Below are 24,294 nucleotides of genomic sequence, written 5' to 3'. Positions count from 1 at the left end.
ACAGCCATGGCATGGTTCGAATAAACCCCCGATTGGGAGACCAAAAAGGTAGATAGACCAGTGTAGGAAAGCCAGCAGAATCACCTGAAGTTTCAGGATATTGATCAGCAACCTCCAAGGCATTGTAAGTTATAAGGTTTTTTATCCTAATGCATTCTACGTATTAAGATTAAAAGCATTCTGCGTGCAGCAGCCCCCCCCCCCCCCCTAATACTTAACTTAGCCCCATGAGTGTCTCGGCCATCCAAGACTTTCCCTCCAGAATGGCTGAGACACAGTAGCAGTGCTATTGGCAGTGCTATTGGCTATTGCTGTCAAAGTGGGCCAGCAAATCAGGACAGAGAAGGGGCGAGGCTGGGCCTCAGCTCTGTGTCTGAATGGATACAATGCCGGCCACTTCTTTTGGCCACTTCTTTGATTGGCAGGCTAGACTCCCCAAGACCGAACTTCCTGGGCCGATTCTGTGCCCAAGACACCTTCCCACCCAGACAGACCGGCATTCATGGAAACCACTGTCCAGTACAGGGGAAGAAAGGACTTTCCCTGCCGGAGCACCGGGGAATAGAGCCACCACAGCAAGTATCCCCTCGTACTCCGGCCCAACAGGACCAGATTGTTCAGGGACTGAGGATCCTTGTTCCATTTGGCTAAAATATCCTTTTGCCGAGGACTGGTATTAAACTGAGTAAACAGAACCGCCCCGAAGGTGGAGATCATCAAACCCAGCACTTGCAAGCAAGTCCTGAGAGATGATCGGCGGGTGGATAACAGGAGCCGAATCACATGCTGCAACTTCGGCAGTTTTGTTTCTGGAAGAAACACCCGAGCCAGGGCTGAATCCAGAGTCAGGCCCAGGTAATCCAATCTGTTGGATGGAATCAAAGCTGATTTTTAAAAAATTCAGCGTCCAGCCAAACTCTTGCAGAGTTCGCACAGTGATGTCCAAATTGTTCTGTAGGACAGATGGGGACTCTGCTTGCAGAAGGAGATCGTCCAGGTACCCCAGTACTGCGAGCCCCCTCTGCTTAAGCAAGGCCAATACACTTTTGTCAACACCAGAGGAGCTGAGGCGAGACCAAAGGGTAATGCCCCAAATTGATAATGCTCCTCTCTCATGGCAAAACAAAGAAAACGCTGGTGCCCAGCATTAATTAGGGTTATGAAGGTAAGCGTCCTTGAGATCAATAGAGGCCAGAAAATCCCCTTGATGAAAGGATGCCACTACTATGCGCAAATTGACTCCATTCTGAATCAGCACAAAGCAGTTCAGGGCCTTGAGGTCCAAGATTGGAAGGACCTTGCCTTCCTTCCTGGGAAGAGTAAATAGGTTTGAATAAAATCCCCTGAAAACTCGCGGAACCCATTTGTCTTGAAGGAAGGAGGTCCACGGGTCCGGAAAGAAGCGAAGAGCTCAAGTACAGGTGAGGGCGCCCCTTCAGGCTGAGGAGGACTTATCTGCAGGCCCAGCAGAAGCCGCTTTTGATTTATCAACCCAGGGTCTCTTGGAACCTCCAGAAAGTACAAGAGGAATTAGAACCCTTGCCCTGCAACCCCACGGGACGAAAGGGCTACCTGTGGGCCGAGAAGACAGAACCACGTTTGCAGCGAGGCTCTCTGCTTTTTGTGACCCGTAGAAGCAGAGTGCTCTTTCCTCACGCAAGACCTTTCATGATCCCCTCAATAGAAGCTCTGAACAGACCATCCCCCATGAAGGGAAGATCCATCAGCATCTTTTTGGAAGCCTGGTCCGCAGACCAGCATTTCAGTCAAATCATGCGGCGAAGCGTCACTGCAGTCGCAGACGCCCTGCAGGCTAATGGGGCCACGTCCAGAGAGGCATCACAGATATACTGTAGCCCCTGTATCAGCTGGTCCGCCAATCCTGCCAGCTCAGGGGAATGTTGACCCCCGTCCAAATCCTGGGGCAGAAGCCTTGCCCATTCCGTTAAGGTCTGAGAGACAAAGGGAATGGTGAACACCGGCCTTAAAATTGAACCGATCACGGTGAAAAGATGGCGGACCAGCGATTCAGCCTGTCTACAGAGTCTTTAAAGGACGGAGCATCCTCCACTGGTAACCTTATTTAATCTGGAAACCTGAGAGTCCACCACAGGTGGGACTGTCTGAGAGACTCCTCAAAAGGATACCTCCTAGCGAAACGTTTAGGCATTCCAACCATGAGTTTCGGGGAACACCACTGACCAGCGACAATCTCGTCAAAATAGGCGGGAAAGGGGAATACCTTAGTGACCTTGGAAGGTCTGCGGTAACAAATTGCACCGGCACGGCTGACGCAGCATTAGAAGTGTCCTCCATTTTTAGAGTTTCCCAGCGCCGACACAATCAGTGCTCTCTCTTGCGCAGATGTAGTGGAAGAGGACTCATCCTCACCAAGTCTCTTTTGTAGAGCCATAGTCACTTTTGACACTGGTGACTGCAGAACTGCCATCATGGCCACCAGTGGAGACCACCAACAGTGTTTGCACAAAAAGACTGAGAAAAACGCTGTGAAAAATCAACCACCACAGTAACGCAAGCCATACAGGTCCCAGCGCACCAACCAGCGCTGCTATAGCAGGAGGAGGAAGAATATATAGCTCCAGGGACTCACCACCATCGCTTTTGTAGGGAGAGAGAAGGCATCAAACTGCTTGCTCCACGCCGGTCAGAGAGAAAGAGAAAACCGCTGGGTCGGCACTAAAGGCCCACCGCTGGGCACCGCTCCAATAGGCTACAAGAAAATGGTCGCCTATAGACTTTAATGAGAACTACTAAAACATGGCCGCCGAGCTCCCTTGCAGTCAGCTGTGGGAAAATGGAGGTGCCAAGTGGCGAGCGCGCAACTCCCTAGACCCTAGGCACACATCAGGTATCTCATCCAGCACGGGGCAGGGCTCTGGTCAAGGACCCTCCTCCACTCCCCCCCCCCTCCCAAGGGCGTTAAGGCACTAGCAAATAGATCCCCCAACGGGGCGCGCACCCCCCCCCCACCTCCCTCCAACCACAGCTCTCACACACCCCATACTCAGCACAGCCAGGAGGGCTGGGGTAGCTAGAGCAGGTGACTACAATTGGGGAGGGAGTGTCATCAGAGTAGGAAAGGCACACGAGGATCGTGCGGGCAACACTCGGGGCAGATCCCCTCCCCATCTTGGAATGAAGGGTGATGCAGGCCAGAGGTATGCTGCAACTCAGGCCGCAACCCGGTCGTGTGTGTCCTCGTGAGGTGTTTCACTCGCCGGCCAGTAATGGCCGAGGTTGCTTTGATAGCGGCCATCAGTTTGTTTGCATAGTGGGGTCTTGTGTCTCAAGTTCCTCTTGACAATACAGCACAGTGAAAGATAAAACAGTTCAGTGGAGCTATATGATCCATCGACCAGGGTAGCACACAGCATGTCTACAAGCAGCTGCTAATAGAGAGCGTAGAGGCTGAGTAATCTTTTACCATTATGAAAATATATTAAAATAACTATCATCTTAGAAAGAGTGCAGGGTTCAGGGCTGGCTGTGCTTCCTTCCATAGGAATGCCCATAATTCAACAATTTGGGCTTTAAGACCAACTCTGGAAAACATTTAAAAAATCCCCCCCTCCGCCACATAAGGGGTAAAATACTCATTTAGTCTAGGGCCAGGAATTAAGGAGAAATTAGTTACCTTACTCTTCGCTCCATCAGGAACCCTACAACAATGCAACCCGTTCCCTACAGTTGTCTCTGTACGACTCTTAGAAGGATAATACAGAGTTGATGTTCCTGTATTGCACATGGCAATTCAGAGGATTCAGCCACAGAAAAAAGCTTGAAAGAAACTAACAGTGCTGGATGGGGCTGAACTGAGGAATCAGGCGGTTTAAGCCTTACATTGCTTGGGAGAATGGTCCTATTCATTTTCGTGGAGCTGAGCTTTAAAAATAGGGTGAAGCTGTAGCTATAAAAAAAAAAAAAAAATATAAAGAGGGGCTTGAAAAACCTTAAAAAGGAGCTGTAAAGTCAGAAAGGTTTTTTTTTATCTTAATGCATTCTATGCATTAAGATAAAAAGTCTTCTGTGTGTAGCAGCCCCCCCTCCCCCCAGCACCCATAATACTTACCTGTGCCTCTTCTCTGTCCAGCAATGTCCACGAGGCCCTCCTGGGACTCTCCCTCCTTATTGGCTGAGATGCAGCCACGATGCCATTGGCTCCCGCAACTGTAAGTCAGTGAGCCAATCAGGAGAGAGAAAGGGTGGGGCAGGACCACAGGTCTGTGTCTGAATGGACGCACAAAGCTGCAGCTCGGCTCGGGTGCCCCCATAGCGAGACTTTACAATCACTTTACCAGGAACACTGATGCAAAAAGAACCAAGTACTATATGCATTTAATGGCATTCAGGATTAAATAAACGTTACAGAAAAGTCATAACAGACATTTGATGTCAGACGTGAGCATTGTTTGTATCCCGCCATATATTTTTAATGCATCCTATGGAATGGAGAAGTTTTGATGGTTACATTGCTACTACTGTTCCACAACATGCAATTAGGGTTCTCCACTTAAGTCCACAGTTTATAAACATATAAAGTGGATAAGAAGGCCAGTGTTCTTATCTGAACAGCTAAAATATTTGGTAATGGTTGGAAATGCTAGGTTTCCTTAGTTATGGAAAATATGGGACCAATTTGAAATTCCTGCAATTTTTTTTGTTTGCAATTTTATAAGTTGAGGAGGTAGTTTTGTGTCTTTTTAAGATGTGAGGTAGGCACAGTGATTGTTTTTATTTGATATGCTACCAATCGTTTCGGCAACATTGTCATATAACAGTTGCTTTTCAGCCCTGGATGGAAATGTTGTATGCCTTCTAAATGGAAAGCAACTTTTTAATGTCTCTATATAAAAGAGTAAGACATTTTCCCTATAAATAGAGGAGAAGGGAGAGGTTTAAAGATAAAGTTAAATCCCCAGATATTTGAAGAAATTAAACTGGCCAAACAATGGTTTTCAACCAGTGGGATGAAAAAAAAATAAAAAACTGACCCGATTCCATCATCCATTCGATGTGGATGGGAGAATCCTCCGTTTGCATCGATGTATTCCAACAACAGGCAAACTTCCCAGCTGTCAGAATATACAAATCAGTTCTGCAGCCTATTGCCTGCTGCACTGGTCAAGTGAGAAAATACTGACAGGGTGGTTGAACAGAAGCTTATCAGTAGATGTACTTCTATTCAGTCAAAGTGGCCAAACACGGATCAAAATTTGGCTGGTCCCTACTGAACCGCCAGAATTATGATCCATTTACGCCCAGCTTAAGATTGAGGTGTATGGGAATTGGAGGATAGGATAGGTTAGGATTCTAACATGAGCAGCTAGGGGGTTCTATGCCTGGAGCAAAAAAGGGTGAGAAGGCACACCCCTACCCTGTACTGTTTGGTATGGTTACACGTGCAATCCTAATTAGGGCCACAGGGGAAGAAGTTTTCAGTAAGGTTTAAAGTATGGCTAGTAACAAATCCCCCCCCCCCCCCCCCCCCATTTTCCAAACAGCATACTCACCATTTTTTCTTTATCTTCTCCTTTGCTTGCATCAGATTGAAACTGGAAACAAAAAGCCATAACAAATTACAAGGTTTGCAGTTTCTCTTAACTAGATGGACTAAATGCATGATGAAATACTACAATGATAGACTTTTCCACTAAGTAAACAAACAATTATCTATACACTGAGAAATAGGCACAAGAACAGCTCACAGGAGGATATGAAGAGAGAGATTTAATTATCAGAACTACACTAGAGTGCCTGGAGTTTCCAACAAAAATGAACTTGTGATAAAGGAAACAGTCACAATGGAGAAAGTAGATTACATTGCATGGATTTAGCTTTACCCAATTTAAAAGGTAAACAAGCTTACCCACAAAGATATTATACTTTACATTAGTTAAAACAACTGTTTCAATTTACAAAAAAAAAAAAAAAAAAAAAAACACACAACACAAAAGCCCAACCTGCAAAGAAAAGAATTAAACGCTCACCTGTCCCATTACCCACTGCAGCCAAGCTTAGCTGTCTTTAAGAGACAAGTTTACTGAATAATCCTTTACCAACACTTCTGGGAATGGAATTTTCAATTTCTCTAGAGTCCCCCACTATGGGACAAAATTGGGAAGGGATGGTAGACAGATCCTTAGGATCCAGCACCCTTCCAGGTATGAAGGGTACCAGGCCCCAGGTTGCACTCTATTGTTTCCTCTGGCGCCCTTACCTTATTACGGTGTCCTGTATTCAAGTGAATCAGTCCACAATGCTCAGAAGGGAACTCAGGCATCAAGTACTCCAGAAAATGTCAAATGCAGGATTTTTAAGTAAAGTAATCTTAACTTCAAAACAGTGGATTTTAGCAGTAGGGCAAGTATGCAGTATAACTTTTTTTTAGCATAGTGGGATACTTTTTAGTTTAATTATGAATAGAGACAAAGTAGAAAAAATAAAAGTAAATCTAATTTTCTTCCAGTTGCTACAGCAAAAAAAAAAAAAAGTTGCTTTTAGATCTATACCCTTTGTTTGGGCAGACAGTGTTAACATCTAGTGGATAACCAATCTGCCCCCAGTATATTTTATACTCCCCGGTCCTATTAACGGTCCTATTAACATTAGAGAATAAAACTAAGCAGTATTTTTTCAGTCCTAGAAGTCTTCAGAAAAAAAAAAAAAAAAAAAAAAAAAAAAGGTGGGCAGCAATTTGTAATTTTTTTTTTCTTTTTTTTTTTAGTTATGCTATGTGAATGGGAACATGAAACAAAAAATGCTGTAGGCGTGATTCCAAATTGGCTGCAAACATGGAAATATACTTTTAATTGTATCCAAGCGTTAGACATTGTAAGATCTCCAACACTGCTACAGCTTCTGAAAGCACAGACTTATGAAAAGGAATCTTTCAGTACCTTTACTGAAGGCCGAGAAATACCCTTTAAGGATTGCGAGAGCTAAATTCTGGCCAAGACCCGTTTGTAGGAAAGCCATGCTTTATGCTCCTGAAGCAACCTAACACATTCCTAACTCGTACACTACCGTCATAAAAGTCGAATATCATCAAAGTTGATTCATATTTGTATTGAATTACTTTGATATCAAACTCATTTTATATAGATGCGTTATACACAGAGTGATATATTTCAAGCATTTATTTTTAATTTTGATAATTATGGCTTAAAACTAGAAAAATATCCAAATTCAGTATCTCAGAAAATTCGATTACTACATTAGACCAATTAAAAAAAAAAAAAAAAAGATTTTTAATACAGAAATGTTGGCCTACTGAAAAGTTATGTCCATGTTCAGTTTAGTACTCAATATTTGGTGGGGGCTCCTTTAGCATGTATTACTGCATCAATGCAGCGTGGCAGGGAGGCGATAAGCCTGTGGCACTGCTGAGGTGTTATAGAAGCCCAGGTTGCTTTGATAGCAGCCTTCACTTCTCACTTTCCACTTCCCATCACCAACAGTGGAAAAATTTAAATTTGCATTTTAATTTGTACCGCATTTCATTTGTAAAAAAAAATGTACCAGAGTCTGGAGGAAGACTGGAGAGGCACAGAATGCAAGTTGCATGAGGTCTTGTGTGAGGTTTCCACAGTCAGTGATGACTTGGGGAACCATGTTTTCTGCTGGTGTTGGTCCACTGTGTTTTATCAAGTCCAAAGTCAGCGTAGCCCTCTTCCAGGAAATTATAGAGCACTTCATGCTTCCCTATGCTGACCAGCTTTATGGAGGAGATGTTAAATTCATTTTCCTGCATGACTTGGCCCCTGTCCACCTGGTCAAAATTACCAATACCTGGTTTAAAGATCATGGTATCACTGTGCTTGATTATCTTGCAAACCTGGCCTGTTAGTGGGCCCCCGAGGACCAGGGTTGAGGACCACTGCCATAGATGATTAAATCCCATAGTAAATATGTACCCTGCGTCCTGTACTGTACAATAAGGATATTAACTTTACATTAATCTTTTAACTAACCCTTGCAGTGCAAATGCAAGGGTCGCTTCAAGAATTTAAGTATTGAAGGAGGGGGGCGTGTCCGACTTCTATGATGTGGATGTGAGGAGCTTTTCTCTCTGCTCTGCCGCCCCGCACTGATCCTGAAACGAATCCTGTGACACCCAGACCATGCTGAGGGCTGAAATTTACCGTGCAGATTCCTGAAACTCCCTACACTCGATTGTGATGGTGAAGTATGGCAGGGACATCCCGATGTCCCCGGAACATCGACCCCCACGTTGACCTGGGCATGTCCAAAATGGCACCCGCACTTTGTCTCCGGAGAGCGGAGCCTCGCTCATCTCAGGGAAATGCTGGCAGGAGGGTCCGGAAGACTGGCTGGACATGCAGCCTGAGACATTGGCAAGTGAGGCTGATATTGAGAAGGCTCACGATAAGGTAACAGAACCCACTTTAGCACAAATTATGGAGGACATTAAACACTGTCAATCATCTTTAACTACTCACATTGATGCCCTGAGAGTGGACTTCTCTTTGTTAAAGGAGGACGTACATAAGCTTAGACACCGGGTATCCAATGCTGGGCAACGCATTAGTACTCTGAGGATGAGGTCTTCCCTCTACCAGCAGACATTAGAGATATACAGGCTGAACAAAATGGCACAGGCGGCGAAGTTGGGATATATGGAAGACCGCCTGCGCCGTAATAACCTCAGATTTCTATGGTTCCCTGAGGTAGCGGAGGGGAGACAGCAGAAGGAGTTCCTCACAGAGTGGCTGAAGGCCTCCTTAGGTGCAGAAACCTTCTCACAACTGTTAGCTATAGAGTGTGCTCAGCGAATTCCATCCTGGGCTCCCATCCCTGGGGTTAGGCCAAGACCACTGTTGGCACGCATTCTGCATTTTCGGGACGGGGATGCTGCTTTGAGAAAGGCCCGAGAGATGGCGGATTAACAATTCAACAATAATGTCATTACAATCTTTCCTGATTTTTCTGCTGTGAAGCAAAAGCAGAGAGCTGCGTTCTGTCATGTGAAAAACGCCTCAGGGAAAGGCACCTTTCTTATAGCATGCTGTACCCAGCCAAGCTGAGAGTAGTGCATAAAGGCAAAGTACAGTTTTTTTTTCTTTCATGATCCTGCGGAGGCTGACCAGTGGCTGGATTCCTTGGGAAGATCCTGAACATAGAAAGTGCCAGTGGAATGGAGGATGTCACCTTTGTCAAGGAAGGAGGCTACTCTTTACCTGCTCCTGTTGAATTCCTCTTTCCTAGTAGGGAGAGACAGAGTATATTTTTTTCTCGCAGCTACCTATGAGGAACCTGTGTTTGAGAATTGTTGCTCTTGATAATGTTGAGTACAAATGGCTATGAAACCTTAACTGTCTTGTCCCGGAATGTTAGAGGCCTCAATGATGGGCTTGAGCGATCCTTCGTTTTTAATTATGTCCAAAAATATAGACCTCAGGTGATTTTCTTACAGGAGACATCTGACCGGCTCCAAGGTTATGGCTCTGAAAAGAGCATTTATTGCCCACAGTTTTCACGACACCTTCTCTAATTATGCTAGAGGTGTGAGGATTCTAATCTCAACGTTCCTCAGCTGCACGATCAAACATGTGGTCACAGATGAATATGGATGATTTGTTATCACTGTACTGCAAATTGACAATGCTACTTATACTTTTATGGCTCTGTATGTTCCCCCTCCGTTTACTGTGACTTTTTGGGGCAGTGTCATGGTTCAACTTCTGGAAGTAACGGAAGGGCTGGTTTTATTTGCGGGAGACTTTAATTCTGTTATGTCCCAGATTTGGACAGATACCAGGGGGGTGCCTCTGCTTCTTCCCCTTTGGCAGCATCTGCTGATAAATATAGCCTGGTGGACTGTTGGAGGTAGAAGAATCCAGTGGGTAGGGCCCATATCCCTCAGAGGAGGTGGCAGCAATTCTGAAACTTTATTATAAAGTTACTCATATGTGTAACAAACAGTTTGGGGGGGGGGGGGGTCGCCCCTCAATAGGTCCCCCAATGCCCCTTTATGGTTCAACCCGAATCTGCAGGAATGCTATAAAATGGTCAAACCTCTGAGATGGACGAATTTTGAACTTAAATATGCACATCAGTTATTTTCTGCTCATACTTTCAAAACTTTACCCATGTTTAGGGCGGAGTTGGGTGTACCATCCAATTACTGGTTCCAATATCAACAGCTTAGGCACACGGTGGCAGCGTAGTTCAGACTGAGGGATGTACATCTGGTTCCCTCGCAGCTGGAGAAGGAGCTAATGAATGCTGATCACACAAAACTCATTTCTAAATTTTACGCTCTTCTGATGACTGGCTGTGCCACAAGATTAACTAAAATTAAAACTTGGTGGCAATCTGATCTGCCACACCTGGAGGAAGAAACCTGGGAGGAAGTGGTTGGGTCTCAATTTTCGTGAATTAATGCGGCAGGGGATAAGGTGGTGCAGTTAAAACTATACTCCGTACAGATTATATAAAATGGGGAGAGTCCAATTCCCAGAATATCAGAGATGCCACGCGGAAACCAGGGACTTCTTTCATATGGTTTGGAGGTGTCTGAAGGTGCAGGAGTTTTGGAAAGGGATCTGCACATTTATATTAGAGAAGCTGGCTCTTCCGAATATCTGTACCCCAGACAGATGCTTGTTGGGGAATCTGGGGAGGGAGGAGGATCTTAGGCAATCCCAGAAGTTCCAGTTATAAATCCTAATCTTTTATGCAAAAAAGATAATAGTGCTACGTTGGAAGAAACCAGATCCTCCTGGGGAAGGGGCGTGGGTGAAACTTACCAATCAGGCATTACCACTGTGTAAGTTAACATATCTGGCATGAGGTTGTCCTAAAAAAATTTGATCAACTGTGGCAGGACTGGGTGGCCCCAGTTTCGGGATCTCTTGATGTCGGAGAGGCATGGTATAGTGGGCACACAAAGGTTTGGTGGGGGATGGAGGAGGTCTCTCCTGATAAATGATACTTTTGGTATGATGGTCTGTTATCGTACGTTTCTTACTCCTGCGATCGCTGTGATCTGTTCTCACTCCTTACAATTATATGTTTCACCAGTGAATTGAAAATGATTTGCATGTACTCATGGGTTGGTTGGTTTAATATATATAAAAAAAAAAAAAAAGGGAAATGTTTGTATGCTGTGGCTAAGGGATTAACTCCTTGTTTCTTGAATTTTTGTATACTTATGATACTATACGACAGTTTGATATGTCCTGTATTTTGTATTTTTCTAGTTTTGTTCTACACTAAAACTTACCAAGGATTTAAGGAGGGTTAATTGTTTTCCTAGGATTACTAACCACCAATCCATACTCTTAAAAATAAGATGCTTTACACCAAGGTTTAAATCAAGAATAAACATAGAAAACCATTATCAAAAAACAAAGTCAACTACAGAATGAAGAACACAGCCAACATTAAATAAATAAGATGGTGAATATATTCTAGTAACCAACAAAAGCTGAAACAAGAACTGCTTTATAAAAAGAGTGCTTCAGCATTTTAGGAAGCAGCATTAAAGCCATTAACAATACAGTGCATTGAACAACTGAACAGATACAAGACGTCGCAAATCCTATTGAGGAAGCATATCCCAAAATCTCAGCATTAGGCACACTGGAAATAGGGTGTATGTTTAAAGTAGAACGATAGACAAAACTTTTTTTTTTCCTTTCCCCCCCCCCCCCCCCCATTTTGGATAGAGTAGAAGAGGGTTATAACCTGTGATTTTTATTTTTTTGCCACCTGTGTCCCATTGCGGAGATTTGCCTTCACTTCCTATCTCCAGGCCAAATCAGAAGTGAGAGAAAATCCCTGCAAATTAAGGGAATTCTTTGGGGACCCCCAAGTCACCAGAACTAGTGTCCCCATTGAAATTATTCCCCACTATTACTTTTCTGGGGACAACCTAAGATTTAGGATTTTCTTTTACTTTTATCTTCAATCATTATGTTAAACAGGACAAATAAAGAGGGTGCATCTCCTTAAGGAGGACAGCAATAAAAATGGACACATTTTCTAATCCCTCTCCACTCTATCCAAAATGTAAAAAAAAAAAAAAAGTTATGCTTTTAAGTGTCTGTGCATATGTACTTACTGTGACAGATAATCTATAAGACACCAACATCTATTTTTACATGAATAATAAAAATAAATACAAACCTCCTTCATTAAAGCTTTGCCCAGTCTAACAATTTTGGCCAGCAAAATAGGATCATGTGATAGATGTGGGCCGAGGAAACATAGCATGTTGAATACATCCCTTCTTAAATCCTCAAAGCACTCTACTGGTTTTGGTGCTTTTTGGCTGTGCAAAGGGGACACCCGAGATCCCTTGGCACCTTTCGGCACTCCCACCCTAGAAAACAAAAGTCATACGCTCGTTACAAACAAGGCCATTTATTTTAGTTTGTGTGCATTTGGGAGTATATTATTTAGCACCAGAGTATGATTGATTATATAAAAAAAAAAAAAAAAAAAAAAAAAACAACAGTATTCCCTTAATGACCACAGTCAACCATACCAAAGTACCGCATGATGCCACCTCATCGTGGACCCATATACAGTATCTCACAAAAAGTGAGTACACCCCTCACATTTTTGTAAATCTTTTAGTATATCTTTTCTTGTAACACTGACGAAATGACACTTTGCTACAATGTAAAGTAGTGAGTGTACAGCTTGTATACCAGTGTAAATTTGCTGTCCCCTCAAAATAACTCAACAGCCATTAATGTCTAAACTGCTGGCAACAAAAGTGAGCACACCCCTACGTGAAAATGTCCAAATTGGCCCAACTAGCCATTTTCCCTCCCCAGTGTCATGTGACTTGTTAGTGTTACAAGATCTCAGGTATGAAAGGGGAGCAGGTGTGTAAATTTGGTGTTATCGCTCTCACTCTCATACTAGTCACTGGAAGTTCAACATGGCACCTCATGGCAAAGAACTCTCTGAGGATCTGAAAGAAAGAATTGTTGCTCTACAAAAAGATAGCCTAGGCTATAAGAAGATTGCCAAGACCCTGAAACTGAGCTGCAGCACGGTGGCCAAGACCATACAGTAATTTTACAGGACAGGTTCCACTCAGAACAGGCCTTGCCATGGACGACCAAAGAAGTTGAGTGCATGTGCTCAGTGTCAAATCCAGAGGTTGTCTTTTGGGAAATAGACGTATGAGTGCTGCCAGCATTGCTGCAGAGGTTGAAGGGGTGTGGGGGGGGGGGGGTGGTCAGCCTGTCAGTGCTCAGGCCACACACTGCATCAAATTGGTCTGCTTTGCTGTCGTCCCTGAAGGAAGCCTCTTCTAAAGATGATGCACAAGAAAGCCCGCAAACTGTTTGCTGTAGACAAGCAGACTAAGCACATAGATTACTGGAACCATGTCTTGTGGTCTGATGAGACGAAGATAAAACTTATTTGATTCAGATGGTGTCAAGCATGTGTGGCGGCAACCAGGTGAGGAGTACAAAGACAAGTGTGTCTTGCCTATAGTCAAGCAGGGTGGTGGGAGTGCCATGGTCTGGGACTGCATGAGTGCTGCCAGCACTACAGTTCATTGAGGGAACCATGAATGCCAACAAGTACTGTGACATACTGAAGCAGAACATGATCCCTCCCTTTTGAGACTGGGCCAAAGGGCAGTATTTTAACATGATAACTACCCCAAACACATCTCCAAGATGACCACTGCCTTGCTAAAGAAGCTGAGGGTAAAAGTGATAAACTGGCCAAGCATGTCTCCAGACTTAAACCCCATTGATATTTGTGGGGCATTCTCAAACAGAAAGTGGAGGAGCGCAAGGTCTCAACATCCACCAGCTACGTGATGTCATCATGGAGGATAGGAAGAAGACTCCAGTGGCAACCTCTGAAGCTCTGGTGAACTCCATGCCCAAGAGGGTTAAGGCAGTGCTGGAAAATAATGGTGGTCACACAACATTGACACCTTCAGCTCAATTTGGACATTTTCACTTAGGGGTGTACTCACTTTTGTTGCCAGCGGTTTAGAAACGGTTCACACATATTCGATGCCAGACATTGCATGCGATTTGCAAACTTTACACTCACATGTTAAAACGCCATTAGTAGACATGTATCCCAAACAAACAACGCTGAAGAGCAAGAAAAATGCAGTGTCCCCGCATTCACTCGTAAAGGCCGGCTCTGGAGGCGCGGTTGCGTCATGTCTGACTGCACCCGGGGGAGTCAGACCTGGGTGGAGTCAGACGTGACGCAACCAGGCCCCCAGAGCCGGCCTTTACGGGTGAATATGGGGACGATGCATTTTTCTTGCTCCTCAGCATTGTTTGTTTGGGATACATGTCCCCTAATGGCGTTTAACATGTGAGGGTAAACTTTGCTTTTAATAAATGAGATTGTCTGTACGGTATCACGCTATGTCCTTACTCATTTTCTTCTATACATGGCCTCTGAGTATCTGATATTAAATGCCTTTATACTACATGCTGTACCGAATTACACCTGGCAGATTCCATCATTGCTAATTAAGCGTGCTGAGGTCTATCCGTTCAATTGGGTGACCATTTATATCTGGTAAGCAGCTTTTTTGGATATATGGTGATTCATCCACGGGTGCCTTTTTCCTATATTCAGTAAAGGAGTGGTATTCGTCTGCTGGGACTTGTGGTTCCTTTCTTATTTCCTTTTTTGCACATCTACTTGGACTGTTTAAATGGACTCCTATGGACTCAATTTTATATATTAATTACATTTTTTATCTGTTATTTGATTAACCACCTTGGATTATATATATATATATATATATATATATATATGCTGATTAATCATTTTGATTGATTTTATTATACGGTTATATTAACCCTCCTCTTGTGTTAGGGTCAAAACTGACCCGTTTTCAGGTTTTGAATGTCTATAAGTATCACATAAATTTGTTTATTGCATCAAGATTTTTTTACTTTGTCAGGAACCTCTATTTAAACAATGTAATAGAAAAATAATCCTTTTCACTAAATTATAAAATACTGTGGTGAAAATTAAGACGTTCATGGTGTTAGGGTCAATTCTGACCCAGTTATAATATAGGATTTTAGGACACTAATAAGTGCCAAAACTGAAATCATAAACACTCTCTCTGCTTAGTAACAGTGACAGCCAATCCCCTCTCAACCCTGTGAGCTGTAGTTAGGGAGGGGCCCATCTCTTTTCCTGGTATGCTATCAAAAGAAAGGTCTAGGGGTCACACCAAAAATATTAAAACCAATCTTTTCAAGGATAAAGAAGCCTAACAAGGTAACCAAGAGGTAAGAAACAAATTTGATGATAAATAATTATTCAGAGGGTATTTTATGGCTGATTTAAAACACGGGTCAAAACTGACCCTAACATCATGGATAGTAACGGAATTCTAACATAAGAGGAGGGTTAACATGGTATAATTAATTTATATGCACCAACTTTTTGGGTTTGCGCTACACATATTTGTAGGTTATTTCTTCAGTGTGGTCACATGAAAAAAGATATAATAAAATATTCACAAAAATGTGAGGGGCGTACTCACTTTTGTGAGTTAATATAGGTCTACAGCAACTGTCCAAAACCTAGGCAAAAAAAATAAATAAAAAATGGGGGATGGTATTGCTTGAGAGGGAAAATGGAATAGCCATTTTATTTAACAAACATTTATTTGTGATTAAGCAGATAGATACCTTGGATGAATATTTTGTTAGAAGTCATGTTGTGTAACAGCTGTATTGCTTGTGTTGAAATGCTATTTACACCTCCTGGGAAGATTATATTCTCGCAGGTTTTAAGACCTGTTCCTCCAAAGAGTCACTGGAAGTGACAAGCCTATGTGAATGACCATCCACATCTCAAAGAATTTCACCAGAGACACAGATGTGTCTTCAAAGAAAGTTTAGATTGCTACGTGCCACCCACTTCCAAACATATAAATTGTATTAGAAGTCCTTAGTGAGTTAGAGCAATACTTTTGAAACCAACCCTATGTATTGTGCTGCTCTACCTACATGCTTGTATAATAAAATACATCTACTTTTCAATCTGGCTTCAGCAGCCAAATTGTTACTGAAACCCAGGAGTTTTGGGTTTCCCCAACATGCATATGATCTGGAAGAACGTGGCTTTGAGCTATAAAAGTGAAAATTAGAGGTATATTTGAAGACTTATTTTGCCTTGTGTGGGAGATTAGCTCACGGGGATCACCTTTTCCAGGAAAGTAAGGCCAGCATGCAGGTAATTTCTTTAAAGTATGGTGGATTGCCAGCTTTATTTAGCAGAGGTTTGCAAATATGCAAAAACAACCGTAAAATAAATCCTTGCCGTCAGGCGCTAAACTAAACAGTTTTTCTTACTATACAGTGTGGGGCTGGTCCCCATCACCCACAAAATCAGATGGTAAAGCAAACCTTTTCTTTTGAAAGTCCAAAGAGAGCTCCTCTCTCGGATTCCCTTCCGAGTCTCAGGCCAGAGCATTCCTGTGTCTCTTCCTGTTCATTTAAAGTCCACCTGAGCATGGACTCGGGTAACCCACAATCTCTGGACCGGAAACTAGCCTGTCACAGAGGATGGAAAAACTCGGGCCAGATTCTGGTTCAGTCTCTCACTACAGAACGTATGCGAGGTGAAATATAGCGATTATCTACTACCTCACCTCGCATACCGTCACACATGCCACATCCTAATTACCTCAACTCTGCTGGTTGGAATTCACCTTTAACAAACATGGGTAAAATGGTTAAGAAAATGGCCTTTATGCCAACAGTTGATGCACTATGTTCACAATTTTTCTTAACAGACTTCCTCAAAATTGCAACATTCATTAAAGTTAAATTTGGCAACGGTTTTGAAAATTGGGAAAAATTAAAAGAAAAAAAAAAAAATACATAAAAGTACATGCTGTGTATATATCTCCGCATGTACAATGTATTCCTAAGTTATTAATTTGAGATTTTCAATACCCTAGCTGGAAAATGACAAAAGCTTTTGCCCATGTCCCATCGCTAGCTCTTTTTAAAAAAGGATCATATCATTTAGGGCTAATTCACACTGTACAGTGACAGACGTTTAACTGCATTGTAAAAATGTCTGTCACCACAAGGACATGCATAACAATTGTTACTTATGGGTCCCAATCACACTGCAACGCAGCCTAGGGCTGGGCTTCAGCATGCTGCATTTAATCTCATTACACCGTGCTAAACTGAATGGCACTGTACCACTTTACGCTGCTGTACACAAAAAAAAAAAAAAAAAGGGGGAGCCGTGTGATGCGCTCAATTGTGCACCACACTGCCCTACCACAGCCGGCAATGGACAGCTGCTGGACTTTTAAAGCGTTCCAGCAGTGTGTTGTATTGTGAAATCAGCTTTTGGGTTCAACCTTTGAAGTGAAACAAGGACATAATGCTTGTCTGCTCCATGAACAAGTGAAAAGGTCCCAAATTGTAGCCCAAATCATAGCCCAAATCATTTGTTTAGGTCTACTTTGTGTGCTGTAAGTGAAGATAAAGGAAATCTACACAAGTCAAAACAAGACAAACAAAATCAGGAAGTATATTCCTTGTCAAATAAAAACAAAATAAGTTGGATCCTAAATTATATTTTTTTTCTCCATTAAGGAGGTCAGTTAGGCTAGGTTCACACTAGACAATGCTCTGAAAAGCACCCCACAGTGGATCATTTTTCATAGGGCAGCCAAGTAGCTGCTGTCAGGTGTCCAGGGAGGTGATCCTACTACCTCCTGAATGCCTTTTTTCTGCTCAGATCACAAATCTCGGCGTAACCTTTTACATTATACCAAAAAATTGGCCAACACTGTTACGTTTTTTTAAAATTTATTAGAAAGTGTATTTTTTCACCAAAAACTGCTTTTGAAAGACTTCTGCACAAATACATTGCGACATAAAGATTGCAACGATTGCCATTTTATTCTCTATGGTTTCTGCTAAATATATATATATATAGCCATTTTCTTTCAACGTTGTTTAAAAGTGTGAAATCAGTATTTTTTTGCTAGAAAATTACTTAAAACCCACAAACATTATAGATATATAATCTTTACATCTATATAAATATAATGTTTGGGGGTTTTAAAGTAATTTTCTAGCAAAAAATACTGATTTTAAACTTGTAAGCAACGTTGAAAGAAAATAGCCAAGTCTGAGATCTGGCCCTTGAAGGTATTCAAGGACAGACACTGCTCGACCCCTCGCTAGAGGAAAGCCAAAATCCGAGTCACCACGTAATGTACGACTTCCAAGTACGATGGTAAATCTTTCTAGAAGTAGATTTTCTAGCTTTTAACCGCGTAGGAATCATCAATTCAGAGATCCCTCTATCCTTCAGCACCTGGCTTTCAGCAACCAAGCCATTAAAGCCAGCGACCGTAAAGCAGGATGGAAGATTGGTCCTTGGGACAGCAGATCTTCCCGAGAGCAAGGCTTCAAGGAGTATCGGTGATCAGCAGCACCAGATCAGCGTACCGAGACCGGCGGAGCCGGTCTGGAGCCACTAGGATGACCAGAATCCCTTCTGCCTCGTCCTGTGCAGGAGTCTTGGCAGAAGCTTGAAAGGTGGAAAGGCGTATATCGAAAGGTGGAAAGGCGTATATCAGACGGTACTGACTCCAGGGAGCCATTAAGGCATCTGCTAGATGGATAAAAGGATCCCGAGATTTTGCCACAATGTTCATACTTTTCAGTTGAGGCGAGAGGCCAACAGATCCACCTCGGGAGACCCACAAAGGAGACAACTGTTGGAACACCTCCTGATGATGTGATCACTCTCCTTGGTCTAACACCTGTTGACTGAGATAGTCCGCCTGCCAATTTTCCACTCCTGGATTGTGCACAGCAAAGAGGGCAGGAATGAACCGTTCTGCCCACCTTGGAATGACGGCTACTTTCCGAGCCGCCACGGTACTTCTTGTTCCCCCTTGGTGATTGACATAGGCCACGGCCGTGGCATTGTCCAAATAAGTGCATACCGGACATCCCTGAAGGTGAACTGTCCAATGATCTAGACAAAGTCTGATTGCTCGGAGTTCCAATACATTAATCGTCTGGACTCTGGACACTGAACGTGATTTCCCTGTCTAAGTGCCGGAAAATGAAGTCCCCAGATCAGGGACCCTCTCACAACCTGGCTAAACAGAATCGGAATCCAACCAAACTTCCTCAGAATTCGCAGACTAATCTCCAAGTTGTCCATCAGAGAAGTCGGAGACCTTGTTCGCAGAAGATGTTCATCCAGGTAACCCAGTACTGCGCTCCTCGCTGACGCAATACTGCTAGTACCATGGCCAACACTTTCATGAAGAACCAAAAAATGGAGGCAAGATCAAAAGGTAACGCCACAAACTGATAATGCTCCTCGCCCACGGCAAAGAGGGTAGGCGTCCTTGATGCCGATAGAAGCAAGAAAATCCCCTGATGTATAGATACCAAAACCATGCGTTCCATTTGGAACTTCTGTACCCGCACAAAGCGGTTTAGCGCCCTGAGGTCCAGATTTGGACGTACCTTGCCTTCCTTCCTGGGAACTGTGAACAGGTTTGAGTAAAACCCCTGAAAACGTTCCGGAGTCAGAACTGGGACCATCACCCCTTGACGTAACAAGTCTTGCACCGCCCCAAAGAGACCCCGTAAGTGATCTAGGGACAAGTGCAGGTTGGAAGGGAAGAACTTTTCCGGAGGTGAAGACCGAAACTCGATCTGTAGCCAGACCGAATGACTTAGTGCATCCACTTGTCCTGTACAAGGCAGGTCCACGGATCTGGAAACCAGCAAAGATGTCCTCCCACCCCGTCAGATGCAGAGAAAGCCTTGTTCGCAGGTCTGGAAGAGCCCACTCGTGACTTACAGACCTGGCCCTCAAACCTCCGGAGAAGGCTCTGAAGGGCTTAGATCCCTTGTCTTGAGACCCTGAGGGACAAAAAGGCCTCTTGTGATCTGAGAAGAATGGTCCCCATCTTTGACGGGGCTCCTTGCCCTTGGAAGCCTGTGGAAGAAGGGCTTCATCCAAGGAAGCTCCAAAAAAGGCGATCCCCCCCACAAATGGGATATCAGCTAAGACCTTCTTAGAAGTCTGAACCGCAGACCAGCATTTCAGCCAGATAATATGGCGAAGGACCACTGTCGAGACAGACAGTCTGGAAATCAAGGGAGCCCCATCCAAAGAGGCATCACAGACAAACTGTAGCCCCTGGACCAATTGATCAGCCAGCTCCGCAAAGTCAGGGGGAAGCGGTTTCCCCTCCAGGTCCCGGTGTAAAAGTTTAGCCCACTCACCAGAGCAATAGTTAATACCGGCCTAAGTGCCGAACCAGCCACAGTAAACATATGGCAGATCAGAGCCTCGAACCGCCTATCAGCCGGATCTTTAAAAGGTCACGGGACTCATCCAGATTAAATAAAGGTGGCTTTATTTAACCTGGAAACCGGCAAGTCCACAACAGGTGGGACCGTCCACTTTTTAAGCAAGGAATCCTCATAAGGATATTGCAACGCAAAACGCTTAGGAACCGCAAAGGTGCGTGTTGAACAACCCCACTGTTTAGTGACAATATTATCAAAGTAAGCAGGAAAGGGGAACAACCTCCCGATCTTGGAGAGCCTGTGGGTGCCAATGGAGACCGCCACCTCCAACGCAGCATCAGCCGCATCCTCATCTTTAAAGTTTCATGCACAATCAGCGCATCCACAGCTCCTTTTTATGCGCGGCTAGAGGAAGATAAAAATCATCCTCACTATCTGAGCACGCAGGGTGCGTGGACGCAGACCCAGATGGTTAACTCTCATTCGCAACGGCCAAATCAGATTCAGGATCTGACAAGACTGATGATGCAGAGGAAGGCAGGGGGCGCTTTTTGGTAGCCCGTTTTCCCAGGACCAAATCCACTTTGGACACTAAGGACTCCAGGATCGCTGTCAGTGCAGTCAGATTGGTGGGACCGGAGAGCCGGGCAGCCTCTGAGAGCGGATCAGGTGGGGAAATGTGCTCCAGGGACTTCATTAGTGAAGAGCAGGACCCACACAAAAAAAAGTGTATAACACTGCTAGAGGCACCCCCACCATGCTGGCGGTACCACAGGGTCCAGCACAGAGCACTTCTGCTGCTACAGCAGAGAGAAAGAGGAAAACACCCCACAAAAAAACTCGCCACCACCGATCAGGCACTTACAGCACCAGGCAAACTGCACACCATGCGGTGATCCAGAAGAGAAAGATCCAGGAGTCAGCACTAGGGGATAAGGAGGGGCTCCCAGCGCTGAAATCACCGCCCCCATAGCTTCAAAAACATGTCCGTTGCGTTTTTTCAATGAAAAAACACTATAAAATGGCCATCGAGGCTACACAAACATAGCCGCCGATCCCCAGCACAAAAGCCCCCAAGAAAATGGTGGCGCCACGCGGCTCTTGGGGGCCCTGGGGGGGACCCCAGGAGCACCGAACATGATCCCAGCAAGAAGGGGAGCCCTGGCAGGAGCCCACACCAGGTACAGCCGCCTCCCAAATTTAGATGTCACAAAGCACGCTCCTCCCCCACCCCCATCATCAGCTCATCACCCCAGACGGACCTGAAAGGTATGGCCACCCCATAGGGGGGGGGGGTGTAGGCAGATGGGGGATAACAAGTCCCCAGAGGACAACCAAGAAAAGAGGGAAGAATGCTGTGTGGGAAGGAGGGGAACCCGGGGGTCCTTCTATACCAGGGAGGGGCCCACGTCCACCCGAAAAAAACCTCCAAGGTTAGAGGGGAGGGGGCAGCTACTTACCATACCAGGAACAGGGTGGGCACCGCTCCTGACAGACCACTGCTCCATTAGAATAGGGGAGGTTGTCAGCCAGGAGGAACGCTGCAAAACAGGCCAAGACCTGCGCGCAATCGCTGGCCACACTGGGGGACCCGCTAGATCTAGATTTTCCAGTCCTTCGCCCGGTCCAGCAGTTGATAGTAGATTCTCACAGGAACAAAATCAAGATCGGGAAAAAAAAATTCAATTTAAAAAAAAAAAAAAAAAAAAAAAGGTAAAACATTGCCAGGACCAGAGATCCCAGCTAGGAACTAGGTACTTACTCTTGACTAGGCAGAAAAAAAAAAAAAAAAACTTTATGCCTATAGCTAAGAGTGGGAGTATACCCCCTGGGACTGCCCCATAGGCGTAGTCAAGCTTTTTCCTGCCTAGTGTCCTACTCCTGTAGGAGGCAGTATAACCCAACTATCAAGAAGATGAGCAGCGGTGTCCCATCAATGAACGAAATAGAAATATTGTAATATGATAACTATATGGTTAATACTTGTGTAGATAGTAATCAGCACGGTAATTCAAATTTTATTCTACATGCCTTCTTTTACATTTTTTCCCACATTTACATATAGAGGAGTTTGTCCAGCAAAGGTGACAATTATAATAGTTACACATCACATACCAGCAGTTCCCAAAAACAAGCTGGACTTTAGACCTCAAGTATAGGTTTAGTAAAGTAAACCATAGCAAATCTTCTGCGTGAAGTGATCTCCACAACTCCATACATGGCTGGGCTCTTTATCAACAGCCAGAACCTGCTATTACATTTACATTACTAATATCGGATAACCTGTGAAATATTTAGAAAAATGTGCTGCACTGAAAAACCTCACACTTTCCTGGTTAGCACCAATCTTTACAGAGACTTTGCTAGGTATGACAGAGACATGCCTAGATATAACACTTCAGATCTGCTTTAGTATATCTGTTTAAAGGGAATATATCAAAGTGCTAAACACCTGGGTCAAAAGATCAGAATTTATTTTTAACTTAAACTCTAACTTACCTTCGATAGAGAGGCTCAATAGTTATATGAATAAGGTGACACAGTGCTATTGCAATAGATTTATGGGAGGTGGCGTAAAAGGGGGGCATCTGATCCATTATGTTTTGAGCATGCTGCCAGTCTCCAATCTTCAGTAGTGCTTCAAGTAAACCAAGCTTCTGGTTGTCAGTAGCCTGCAAACAAGTATATTAGTGACTAAATATTTTATTTCTGTATGTAGCATTTTATAGCACACGTATGAATAAATTCAATCCACTGATAAAAATAGTCAAATTAAAAAAACCTTCTGTGTGCAGCAGCACCCCTCGGCCCCCCTAATACTTACCTGAGCCCATCTCTATCCAGTGATGTTGCAGGAGTTTCTCAGCTACACGGGACAACCAACCCCATTGGCTGAGACAGCAGCGCGATGCGATTCGCTCCTGCTGCTGTCACAGTCAGTCAATCAGGAGAGAGAGGGTCAGGGCCAAGTCGCAGCTCTATCTGAATGGACACAAGGAGCTGTGACTCAGCTTGAGTGCCTCCACAGCAAGCAGCACTCAACAGGAGGGAGGGGCCATGAGCACAGAAGAGGGACCGGAAAAGAGGAGGACCAGGGATGCTTTGTGTAAAAGCAAATGCACAGAGCAGGTAAGTATAACTTTAATGTCTCAAAGCGAAGTGTTAATGAAAAGCCACAAGAGGCTGCGAGAACCTGCTAACATAATAGAAATATCCCCATTACAATATTTTCAGTGAGATGCAGTTATGTAGCAATGCACTAACCAATTACTCAGCAATAATTACATTAGAGATCGTGCACAGTTTTGGGAATAAAAAAAAAAAAAAAAAAAAAAAAAAAACTTTCAGGAGTGGAAACATTACATATTCCTAACCCATTTATTTGGCAGTTTTGGACAACTTGAGGTGTTCCTTGGGTGCACCTTTGTTTCAACATCTGGTCATCTACATAATCACCTTGCATTCTCTTTAATTTTCCAAATGACTGCTTAAACAAATGGGTCTTCTGCCTACCTGTAGCTCATTTACCTCTAAGATGGGTGCTCACATTAGCAATCACTGCTACCTCTATAACTGAATACCAAAAAACAGGAGGGTCCCCCTGGGGTTGGGACTATGTAGGCAACCACACTTCCAATAGTAAAAAAAAATAATTTTATTTGGTTACATTAAAAAGATCAATCGATCATAATATACAAATGGATACAAACAAATGGCATACAAGACAAACATGGAGATAAATAGGTATGAAACCTAAAATGAATGATAAAATCACAAATAATGGCAAATTATATAGTGTGCCTCACAAAAAGTGAGTAAGCATGTGGAAATCCTCCAAGCCCGGTTTCAGCACCAGGTTGCATGAAACCTTGTAAGTCTCCCTTCTTTTTCTTATATACTTTGCTACTTCATGCCTCTTGGCAATCATACTAGAACTTGCCATATTTTTCCCCATTTTTCCTTTAGGCTT

The 24,294-nt window shown here is 43.8% G+C and overlaps 1 protein-coding gene across 1 annotated transcript in view; it reads right to left on the bottom strand.

Annotated features, from left to right (window-relative positions):
* Positions 1-24,294, bottom strand: part of THOC2 (THO complex subunit 2) — a 282,137-nt gene that overhangs the window by 182,733 nt on the left and 75,110 nt on the right. Inside the window, exons 11-13 of the mRNA XM_082263317.1 lie at positions 22,824-22,996; positions 12,172-12,367; positions 5,532-5,573 (exon numbers count right to left, since the gene is read on the bottom strand). Coding sequence (XP_082119443.1) covers positions 5,532-5,573; positions 12,172-12,367; positions 22,824-22,996 — 411 coding nt within the window. The remainder of the gene's footprint in view (positions 1-5,531; positions 5,574-12,171; positions 12,368-22,823; positions 22,997-24,294) is intronic.

This window comes from Pelophylax lessonae, assembly GCF_965119305.1.
Source record: "Pelophylax lessonae genome assembly, chromosome: 7".
Classification (NCBI taxonomy): domain Eukaryota; kingdom Metazoa; phylum Chordata; class Amphibia; order Anura; family Ranidae; genus Pelophylax; species Pelophylax lessonae.
The sequence above is the reverse complement of the archived record's forward strand: the minus strand, read 5'-3'. Positions and strand labels throughout refer to the sequence as shown.